The 11108-nt window shown below is 51.9% G+C and overlaps 4 protein-coding genes across 4 annotated transcripts; 2 read left to right on the forward strand and 2 right to left on the reverse strand.

The window, feature by feature from the left end:
• Nucleotides 1-1151: 1151 nt before the first annotated feature.
• On the forward strand, nt 1152-2194 carry BKA67DRAFT_531688 (uncharacterized protein; the record flags this gene model as incomplete). Its single annotated transcript, XM_046099414.1, has 3 exons — nt 1152-1339; nt 1463-1976; nt 2093-2194. The coding sequence occupies 3 exons, from the start codon at nt 1152-1154 to the stop codon at nt 2192-2194; spliced, it is 804 nt and encodes a 267-aa protein (XP_045960651.1).
• Nucleotides 2195-3397: 1203 nt separating this feature from the next.
• Nucleotides 3398-6011, reverse strand: BKA67DRAFT_155029 (Mif2/CENP-C like-domain-containing protein). Its single transcript, XM_046095134.1, has 4 exons — nt 5709-6011; nt 5492-5652; nt 3666-5378; nt 3398-3612 (listed from the first exon to the last, which is right to left on the reverse strand). The coding sequence occupies exons 1-4, from the start codon at nt 5789-5791 to the stop codon at nt 3512-3514; spliced, it is 2058 nt and encodes a 685-aa protein (XP_045960652.1). The 5' UTR covers nt 5792-6011; the 3' UTR covers nt 3398-3511.
• A 554-nt stretch (nt 6012-6565) lies between these two features.
• On the forward strand, nt 6566-7645 carry BKA67DRAFT_512059 (ribonuclease H2 subunit A; the record flags this gene model as incomplete). The annotated part of the gene is made up of 2 exons (XM_046097444.1): nt 6566-7276; nt 7337-7645. 2 exons carry the CDS (start codon nt 6566-6568, stop codon nt 7643-7645), a joined length of 1020 nt encoding a protein of 339 aa, XP_045960653.1.
• Nucleotides 7646-7679: 34 nt separating this feature from the next.
• On the reverse strand, nt 7680-10618 carry BKA67DRAFT_551861 (RHD3/Sey1). Its single transcript, XM_046101791.1, has 3 exons — nt 10079-10618; nt 8259-10009; nt 7680-8198 (listed from the first exon to the last, which is right to left on the reverse strand). Exons 1-3 carry the CDS (start codon nt 10573-10575, stop codon nt 7891-7893), a joined length of 2556 nt encoding a protein of 851 aa, XP_045960654.1. The 5' UTR covers nt 10576-10618; the 3' UTR covers nt 7680-7890.
• Nucleotides 10619-11108: the final 490 nt, after the last annotated feature.

An 11108-nucleotide genomic window follows, 5' to 3' on the forward strand; every position in this document is an offset into this window, starting at 1 on the left:
TAATATTTAGCGGCGACGTATTGCTCTCAGTATTCTACCATTCGGGCTTCATAACGAGCGGATCTTGTCCTCCTCTGTAGATAGTTCAGGTTGAATCATTGCTAAATCCTTATGAGATGTGGTGTTGTGAGAATATCATCATAGTTCATTTCAATCAGTTTTCCGGGATCAGAGCTCAGCACAACCTGACTCAAAGTCATACTTAATACAATATGTACCTGGCGGGTAGAAAATACAATGCACGGTAATATGGCTCGTAAATTTGTAACAATCCTGATAATTACATTTTAATTATATGGATCTCAAAAAATCAACGGGTAACCCATGGTTAATTTCTTTTGGTCATGGTTCCTTGCAGAGGCACATGGATGGGAATTCCTAACTTTACTTGTATGGATACATAATAACTAGCTAGCCTGTTAGGCTCCTTTTTCTGTGTATTTAATTGTCTGATTAGACAGTCTGGGTATAGATCTATATATATATAGGTCTTATATTCCTGGATAGTGTAGAAGACGAGCCGTACCTCATTTATCTTCCTACTGCTTGGACTGTAGACTGAAGAGGCCGGCAGAGTTGTTCGTAAAGTATTTCAGGTTGATTCTCAGATGGCGGAAATTCACATCGCTTGACTAAGCTAGGTAGTCAAAGGAAAGGATTCCTTTGTTTGTTACTAGAGCCAACGGTTTAAGACCAGATCACACAAAGTAAGGAGAAGCTGCTGAACTAAGTTATGATAATTTTTTGCAGACAAAGGATCTAAGAGGCTTATCACGAATCACTTAAAACCGCAATACGCGGGTCTTCACAAGACTGCATGAGGCCTTTATGATCATCGAATCCCCTTTCAGTCATCTCTGCTCTAAGGGGCAGTTTGCAGTGTTTTCTACTAGTTTAAGACACTGCAGCAGAGTATGCTCAAAGTCTGCTTGTCTAATCTTGTATTGTTCAGAACATTTGGAAGCTGATCAAGGCCTTTGTTATACTTACGACTGTATAGTCCCAAGATAATATTTATATGTTGGAATTAAACCGCATTGTGGATATGGATTTCATATCTTTAGGACCGACGCCCAATCTGCCTGAATATCGACTAGACCAGCTGAATTTCGGCCCAAAACTATCAAGCCCGTAACTTCTCAGCCGCAGCCATGAGTGAGCTACATAGGGACATATTGAGGCGAAGCGGCTGGTCAGATGCAGCCATTAATTTCTTGAAATCCAACTCAATCGAAAAAGCCGCCAGGGGTATACTCAGGGGGGATACCAGAGAGCGATATTCCCACGATCCATCAAGACCTGCGGGTCCGAGCAGCCCATTTTTTAAGGAGCTGTCCCGGTAGGTATAAGGGGAAGGACCGCTGGCGTTCGTTTTTCGTGATTTTCGTAGGAGATTTCTCGGGGATCGAGGATTCGTACACGGAAGCGGTTTAGTTGGACATGACTCTCTGGATATTGTCAGGACATATTTACCAGCGCTAGACTACCTATTCTTCGATGGCCAATTTACTAGTCCAATACTACCACCAAACGAGAACTCTCCAAAATTGGGACAGCCATACGTCGCTAAGAACTTGATTGTATGCCTTGAAATTCGGATTGGGCATGACCCGCAACATATAGGTGCAGCAGTGTACCTCAAGAACGAAGGGAAAATTGTGCTGTATACTCACGACATACCGGAAAACGGGGCAAATGAGATGTCGTTTGAAGAGACGATCTCCAATCTAGCTCACGAAATGGTGCATGCTTGGAATGATATTTTTTCGTATGATGACAACAAAGGCCGGCGTTACAGACACGTCGAGGCAACGCCCGACAGCGAGAAAGGACCTGGCCACGGGATTATCTTCTGGGAACTGAACAGGTTCATTCAAAAAGCTCTTGCAGATTTATTCACCTGGGAAGCCGTGCAGTTTGAGATTGAAGCAACGAAATCGGATGATATGTATGGCTTTATGCTGGATCAGAACAGGGTAATTCGTCTTTCCGCGATTTCTGACATTGTTGACTCTCCAGAAGCCTCATATACATCCTCATTGCTCAATGAGTCATGGGTTCATAATCCCAGCTCGCGTGATTCTGCTCTTAGGACCATGACGAAGAGCACGAATTGCAGTACAAGTCCAAGTTTGCCTGTGAAGAATACCTTGGGTCATCTGACTGCACCACGAAAGGCTTTGCGTGGATTTAAATTACAGTGCATTAAGGAACTTTGCAGGAAAACCCATTTAATTAGTACGATAATGAGTAAAGGGCATTACAATCCGTCATTGACTTACACCAGTGTAACGCTGTAGATGTGATCTGTGCGAAAAAAAAAAAAATTTTCATATGCAAGAGACTTTTGTTAAGTCTGCCCGATTCTGCATCATCATCGTCGTCCACCGATTGAGCCTCTGAAACCTTTGAGCATAAGACCTCTGACATAAACGCATCACAAACAATGAGAACCTCAGGTCCTTGGCTGGGCATACTTACATGCACGGCAAGACATCATAACCGCACGAGCTGCAATGACATGACGAAGAACTTCTGCTTCAAATCCCAGGCCAAGAGAAAGCAACTGACGGGGTCCGCCGTGATGAGCTTATTATAAGGCCTGATGGTAGTAAAAGAAATATCACCAAACGCCCCGAGGATGCTGCAAGCTGCCTTGAACTCTTCGGCAAAACTTTTTGTCTACTAATCATGGCCAAGTTTAAAGCATACACTGAAACGTTTTATCTGGCCAACTGCTTTGGAGCAACGGTTCCTGCGTCTCGGAAGGATTCAAAGTTTGTGGATGAGATGCTCGAGAAAACGGGTAAAAAAGTATAGTGCGTAGCTGGAATCCCAGGGTCATCGTCAACAAAGTTCTTCATGCCATCTTTCGTACCATCCGTCTCTGTGACTTATGCAACCACTTGTTCCTTTACCAGGGACAGCCTCATGCATTGAATAATCAGTTTACTCGTAGAGATAAACAAGCGTCAAGACGTCATGTAAATGAACGAATTTTTAATGAATTATTTTACACGCGCCCACAGCCACCGACAATAGGGTGTGGCCGTGGACGAATGACTAAATGGTATCAATCGATAGCGACAGCTTTTATATCCTCCCCGCAACGCCGTGTTGCTGTGAGCAGCGTCAATTCAGATATATACCCCGAACATCAATCAAAGATACGTGTGCCATCATCCACACCACCATACGTGCCACATATAATCATATACCATGATACGGTAAGACGATGGGGTGACAATGTGGCTGCGATCCCGCCCTCATCTGCTTTCTTTTAAGCTTGATGCCTTGAACATGGTTGATTAGAAATGTTCGTTGGGTACAGCAATGTCAGTAATCTCTCATCCCGTGCAGGTGTAAGTTCAGCCAATCGAACTCATGCTCGCTGTGGTAACATACTTAGGCTCATTGCCTAAAAATTACTTGTCGTGGTAGTCGTGGTACTGCTCGACTATCCACTGCAAGGGACGTAGCCACTGCTTGACAGCCTGTATGCACACAGGGACTACATTTCCTGGCTCTCTGCCGGCTGGGTCATCTCGCAGCCCTGACAGAAGAATAGCCGCGCTGGCTTGTCCGTATCGTTTGTGATACTGTAATTGTTTCCTGTTTAATGTTAGTATCATGGTTCCAGCCACTCCACGCAGAGAAAGACATACCCCTGGGCACAAACCAAGTGCCACCTTTCGTGATTCTGAACTGGTTCGAGGCGACCGTCACGTCCACGTTGCCATAATGCACGAAGAAGACCATCTGCATCTTCCTCGCGTTCTTAGTGCGCTTTTCCGAATGCGGCGGCAAGTCTACGACTCCAGATCCGAAGAATGGCAACGTCAGTGTCTTGGCGAACCGGAATGTGGCGTCCTTGATGTCCTTCATCTGGATCGCGGCCTCGGATATCGCGATCTCCTCCTCTGCAACCTCGACCTGATCTTCATCCTGCGGGGGGCTGAACTCGTAGTCCGGGTGCCAGTAGATGCACTCTCCCACCACACGACCAGGATCGTCCTCCCACTCCTCGCGGTCTTCCTCTTCCTCTTCCGCGACATCGAAAACGGGACGCTTGGGACGACCGGGGGCTGCAGAGGCGGGCCTACCCCGACGGCGTTTGGGTCTGTCCTCGTCGTATTCCACCCGAACGACACCCTTCAACTTGGAACCAATTTTGATGCGGCGGCCTTGCTTGTCCTCGACGACCTCGTCATCTTGATCATCATACTCATAGTGCTCACCACGCCAGAACTCCAACGGTTTTGTTGAGACTCTACCAGACCGAGTCGTCCTGACCTCGAAATTATCGCGCCTTTGACTGACCAGACTGCGTCTCTTTGGCATAGGAGGGCGAGGGGGTACCACTGGCGAACCTCCGCTGCCTACATTCGAAGATTTCCGCTTCCGGCCGGGTTGAGCCTTTGCCGTAGCCGCTTTAGAGGCCTCAGGTTTGGAGCTCTCAGGTTTGCTCTCCTTTCGCTTTGGTTCAGGCTTTTGCTTCTTGGCTCCGCGTGCCTCGGCGACAGCACTTGTTTCAGCTTGGTTGGAATCGTCCTTGTCCTTGTTTAGAGATGGCCTTCCTCTTGGTCGCTTTGCCGGTTTCGCTGGTTCCACCACTTCCGTAGAAGGTCTCTTGCCAGGGCGACCTCTCTTTTTCTTCAGGGGCTCTCCTTGCACCTTTCGTACCTCGGATGCTGGCTCTGGCTCTGGCTCTGATTCAGGTTCGGGCTCCGGTTCGGACGACTCCTCAATGGCTGGAGATGGGATTTTCGGTTTGCGGCCGCGCTTCTTAGGCTGCGGCTTTGCTACCGGGACGGGTTCTTCTTCTGGTTCCTCCTCTTCCACTGATGGGTCTTCGTCTCCATCCGGAAGCTCTACATCGTCGTCTCCGGCGTCTAGGAAGTCCATAGGCTCCTCTTCCTCTTCCTCTTCCTCGTCATCGTCATCGTCATCGTCATCCTCTAGCACAGGCGACGCCGCGTTGGGCCTTCGCCTGACGGGTTGTGCATCGTCCGAGTCGCTCTGCGCAAAGCCATTGACCCTTGTGGGTTTCGAGCCCTGACTCTGTGCCCTCAATGCTTGACTGGATGTCTTGTGGGTCGATCCATTTGGTTGCGACTGTGTTGCGACAGGTTTTATTCTGGGGTCCTTGGAAAAGTCGAGGCGACGCTTCGCGGACTTGGTTGGACTGGGGTGCTCCCGCTCCTGTTCCTGTTCTTCGTCTCCAACGACACTTCCGCGCATGGGCGAAGAGGTGCGCCCGATGTGGGGATTGTGACGAGCTGGCGAATTGAGAAAGGTCTTGCCTGGCGATCGGGACTTGGGGAGGGAGATTCTATCTTTCCTCATGCGGGCCACTGTCGCGGGTCCGAGGGTGGAGGCTGCAAGGCGAGCAGATTAGCATAGCTTCATCTCTTCTGTGCAGTGCAGTGCAGTGTATTGCTGTGCCGTGCTGTACGGCAAGCCAAGGGTGGCGACGATGATGGGCGCATACCTTCATCGATCTCCATATCTTGTTCGTCGTCGGACTCGGATGAGTGGGGCGCATTTGCGTTGCCATATGTGCCTTTCTCGGGCGAAGAGAATAAATCGTCATCGGGTTCCATTCCAAATTCATCGCGCTCTCCCGTGTCTTGGACCATTATGCCCGTTTTCCTGACGGTGGTATTAGAATGGCTTGCTGTACAAGTTGAACGGATCGGAGCTCCCACCTTCCCCTAACGCCCAGGTCATAGACATGCTCGTTTTGCGACGACTGAGGATTGCGCCGTTGCGCCTGAGGCCGGGGCGCCATGTCTGAACTGGGGTTGAATTACGGCTGTGTATGTTTTTGTTTCGAAGTGGCATCCAGACCTTGGCGTCGGAGTTGATTGGGTTCGTGAGCGTGAAGGCTAACGGCTCAGTTGTTCTGACACGAACACGGAGGGTTCACGATAGCGTCACGTCACGACGCGTTACTGTATTGTATTGTATTGTATTGTATTGTATCGTCTAAGACCAGGTGGGGATGTGCCCTGGATGTTTATTTTAGCGAGACGGTTGACGGGCCAGAAGCTCGAGTATATGTAAAGTCGACTTGATTGGCTATCGGAGCTGTCACCCCCCACTAAAGAGCTCAACTCGGGGGGGCTAAGACAAGACAGACGCGTGAAAGTTGAAGAAAGAAGCAGCACCAAGTCGCGTCCCACTTACAGTAGCTTCGCATGGCACTTTCTTTACATGGGCCTTGGTGAGACCTGCAGTAAAACATTATACGAAATCGAGCCTGGAAAGACAGAGTAAATACTCCCAGAGTTCTCATATTGTCAACCAAGTCATTTGCAAATTCCTGGTGTAGAACAAGCAAGCCTCGTTGCATTATATAATCTTGTATACACCCCACTAACCACTTACACGTCACCTGGCCCATGCTACATACATATGCTACATACAGCCCATTGAGTATAAGCAGGAGTGCGAGCGCAGTATTTGCTGTTTCTGTTCTGCCATCTGAGATTGAACTTCACACATAATCTCTCGTCCTTATCCGAAGGCCACAATGGCACACCTCACCAGGGAAGACACGCAAATGACCGACGACACACCCAACCTCGACCTCGAGACCCCCATCTCCGACGTCTTCGTCCCGCCCTCCATCCACCGCGACGCTCTGCTGGGCGGGGAGTCTTACGAGCACTACTCACCGGTGCCCGCCGCCCTTCTCCCGCCATCTTCCCCCGACTCTTCTTCAACGTCACCCTCATCGCCACAAACCCTCGGACCCGAATGCTGCCTCGGCGTCGACGAAGCCGGCCGCGGCCCCGTCCTGGGCCCCATGGTCTACGGCGTCTTCTACCTGCCCCTGCCGCTCTCGGACCCCCTGCTCAAGGCCGCCCACCACTTCGACGACTCCAAGGTGCTCACGCCGGCGGTGCGGTCGGACCTGATGCAGGCGCTCTGCACCGCCGGGTCGGACCTGCACGCGTCGTGCGGCTGGGCGACGCACAGCCTGTCGGCGCGGGACATCGGGGCCAACATGATGCGGCCGGCGGCGGCGTACAACCTGAACGCCCAGGCGATGGACGCGACCGTGTCCCTGATCAAGGGGGTCCTGGCGCGCGGGGTCAACGTCCGGGAGATCTACGTGGACACCATCGGCCAGCCGGCGGCGTACCAGAAGAGGCTGGAGCGCGTGTTCCCCACGACCAAGATCACCGTCGCCAAGAAGGCCGACAGCCTGTACCCGTGCGTGTCGGCCGCGTCCGTCTGCGCCAAGGTCACGAGGGACGCGGCCCTCGAGGTCCTCTACGAGGCGCGCGCCGCTGCTGATGCTGGTGGCGATGCCGATGCCGACAGCGAGGCGACGCAGAAGCCCCAGGACGGGGGCATGGCTTGGGGCTCTGGGTATCCTTCAGATGGCCGCTGCGTCGGTTGGATGCGGTCAAACATGCATCCCGTCTTTGGCTGGGGTCCCGAGTGCAGGTTTAGCTGGGGCACGGCAAAGGACATGCTGGATGCCAAGGGCGGAGTAAAGATCGATTGGCCGCTGGATGAGGAAGAGGGCACGAGCCGAGTGACGGATTTCTTTTTGGATAGCGGTGCGAAAGAGAAGGACGCAGACGAGCTTGGGACGTGGTTTGGGACGCCTGCTGGCCTGGAAGCCTTCTAAACGAAAGCATGGTTTCGCCACATTATGAAAACAAGGGGGGAGGGGGGGGGGGGCGCTTCTAGATATATGTGTATGTATAAGTTGGACCTGCATGGGAGAGAGGCGTTAAGGAGTAACGGTTGAGATTTAGCTTCACTTGACAGAAATGCATGTCAAGCCATCACACGAGTGTGACTTATGATAATTGCTCCATCATGCAAATACCCTATATGCGCCCCACCATTCATCAATCACTATGTTTTACATCAGATCTCGTCATCATCATCCACGGCACTGCCGCCGTTGGCCCTTCGCTCGGCCTTCTTGCCACGGCTGTCCAGCGTGTCCATGCTGATAGAGTCGGTATCGCGGCGTGCGGGCATGGAGATGGCTGCCCGTGCTGTCTCGTTGTTCTCGAGGAAGTCACGCAACTTCTGCTTGCCGATCTCGACACCCTGGCCCCAGGCCGCGCCGCTCATTTGCATCATGGGCCCAAGGAGGTTGAGAGTGTAAGCCACATACGCGCCACCTGCAAACAGAATGAGGAGCAGGAAGAGCACCGGGTTACGGAGAACTGAGATCATGTTAGTGACATTGCTGTTGGCAGTGGAGAACAAAGGGGGCGAGCGCTTACCTGTGACAAGTTCATTCCACCCAAGTGCCAAGAGTATTGCGTAGAAGTATAATGGCACTTGTGAAACGCCGCCAATCGCGCTGCGCTTAGCTTCGACATAAACGCCATCGGCTGTCTTCTTGAACCTGACCACAAGGTCCTGGCGCTTGCTTTCGCTCAAGATTGTCGTCTCCTCCTCGAGGCTTTTACCGTCTTCCTCGTCTACGCCGCCGATGGGCGTGAGGTCATCTTCGTCCTCAGCTTCTACCCCTGCGGGTTGGTTGCCAATGAAATCGGGTAGGTCGGGTGGGCCGTAAGTTTCGGAAAGTCTGAACCTCGAAAGCAGAGGAATGAGCGTCAGAGTAGACTCTCGAGCCTTGGTATAGATGCCCTCAATATCGTCAGTTGGCCGCCAGATCCGGGGAACACCAGCCTCGTCGTAGCGGAATTTGTCCTCGAAGTTCTCCCGGAGCTTCAGCAAAATGTTGCCTTCCATAACCTCCTCCTCAATCTTCTCTCTCAACGCAACCCAGCTCTTGCGTCGAAGGCGCCATAATCCAACCTCCACCTCACCCTGGCTCGCCTCAAAGCTCTTGGCTCTGTCGGTGAAACGGCCCTCTGCTTCTTTGACGACAGAGATGAAGACGTTCCAGATTCGGTCCCAAAGATCCTTTTCGGTAGCTGGCTTGTCGCCTGTCTCGGGCGCGCCAGATCCCGCTCTACCAGACCCTAGCTTGTTGAACTCGAGTCCAACTGCATCTCCCAGGCGAGACTTGACCCAGCGCTCAACCCTTGTGGCCAGCCTGCGCATTTCTTCCTTTCTAAGCTTGGCGCTGACCTGGTCGAGTTCCTGCTCGAAAAGCAAGTATTGCGACTTGAAGTTGGTCCATGGTACACCTTGGATAGCCAGGCTCTGAGCCTCCTTTTTGAAGAACTCCAACGTTTTGGTCTTTTCGGAGTCAACAATGTCAGCAAACTCGTATGCGCCTCCGGACTTCTGTCCAGCCTTGACGGCGCCAGAGACAGCATCGCTGAATGAGGCGACACCCGATTTGTGGATTGCGGAGACCTGGCCGTGGTATAGAGCTTTCAAACGCTGGTCGATCTTGGTCTCGAGTTCTTGATGCTTCCGCTTGTATACACCCTTGTGATATCTACTAGCAGAGCTTTCAAAGCTCTTCAGGCACTTCTCCCTAGCTGTGGTTCCAGTCTGACCAAGGTCCGGTAGTACGGAGGGCTTTCCTACGCGTGCGGCTTCGGCTTGCTTCTCTTCGAGTGGAGTAATGGCTTCATCGAAGGCAACGAGAGCCTCCCTCGCAATTTCGTCGCATCGGAACTGTGCTAGCAGTTCTTGTTGTGTTGGAAGGTCGAGATCCTTGTTGTTGACAATCTGATCCCATATTCCCTCGGCGTAGACAGAAAAGCCATCGGCAGGGATTCTTCGATGATACTCTGGCAGGAGTACACCTCCATCGAGCTCCTGCTGCCCGTGCTGGCCAATGACCTTGGTGCCTCGACTGGCAGTAACAAACCTTTGCCCTAGTTTCTCGGTCTCCGTTACGAACTTGTCGGGTTGGAGAATCTTATGAGGCAAAGCTGAGAAGGCGAAATCGAAGTAGTCCTCGATGCGCGAGTTTTCCAGCCCCTGGGGCTTTGAAATGCCAGCCCAGAGCTTTCCCAGGTCTTGTATAAGAGTGTTCTGGAGGTTCGACAAGGGGGTGTTGCCAATGTGGTCTCGAATAACGAAAAACAGCAGCGATCGTGGAGTAGACCTGGTGTAGGTTACTGTGAGCAAGTTTCTTCCAACTGTCCTGATTCATTCGCGTGTATAGGAGACATACTGTTTGTCCTTGAGGAAGAGCTGCAGGTTGACCTCGAATACAGTCTTGAGAAGTCCCATGTTGGCTCCCTGATACAGACCAACCTGGTGCTCCCAAATGTTGACAATTAGGACCTCGCTGGTGGCCAAGGCGAAGAGGGCGCTCTTTCTTTCAAAGTCTTGGTCTTCGCCACGTTCGCGACCATCGGTGCCTTCGACATCCATGACCAGGATGTTGTCGGCCATGGACCCCTTTTTGTTCTTGGACATCCATATTCCTTTGGTCGTCTGTCGGCGCTCGGACTCGGACATGACATTGAACTCGGTACCAAACAGATGGTTCAGAAGCGTGGACTTGCCTGTCGACTGCGAGCCGAAGACAGATATGAGGTGGTAGTTGAAGCCAGCATCTGCAACATCGGTGACTTGCAGATAGGTGTTGATTTTAGGGCTGCGATCAAGCTTTGAGTTAGCATCGCACAGTCGGGTGGTCTTCCGTGTTGGAGCGACTGCGCTCATGTGACAGGGAAATGACCTACTTGAACAGCTTATCCTCGTCGATAACCTGCACGCCATGCTCGTATTGAGTCTTGGACAGCTCGTCGCCGGCCGTGGCGAAATGGCCGTTCATGATTGCAGTTTGTGTAACAAAACCAAAGAGGAGAGGATCGTGTCGGTCATGAAATCATGTGGAGGGAGACTGTCATTTCTATGTGGTTTCCAGAAAGCTTGTTGCGACTCACAGCTGCTTGGGAGTCAGGACTCAGGAGTGACAATGGACGCCAGGAGACTGGCGGATGGAGACCAGATCACTCGCTCGACATGGCCCAGATTAATGAATGACCCTCCAAACCTGTGTACAGATGACGATGGCATGGACACCCTTGTCGCTCTCAAATGAGCTTAGCCCACCAACTCAAGAGGCGGCTCTGAGTCTCTCTGCACTCCTTTTTGTGTGACTTTTTGCACCCAGCCAGCCAGCAAAGGCCCAGTGCCTCCTAGCGCCTCCCCCCGTCGGGGTGCTTGGAGCTGGGAGGTGCTTACAGTACATG

This window comes from Truncatella angustata (assembly GCF_020726525.1).
Source record: "Truncatella angustata strain MPI-SDFR-AT-0073 chromosome Unknown BKA67scaffold_2, whole genome shotgun sequence".
Taxonomy (NCBI): Eukaryota; Fungi; Ascomycota; class Sordariomycetes; order Amphisphaeriales; family Sporocadaceae; genus Truncatella; species Truncatella angustata.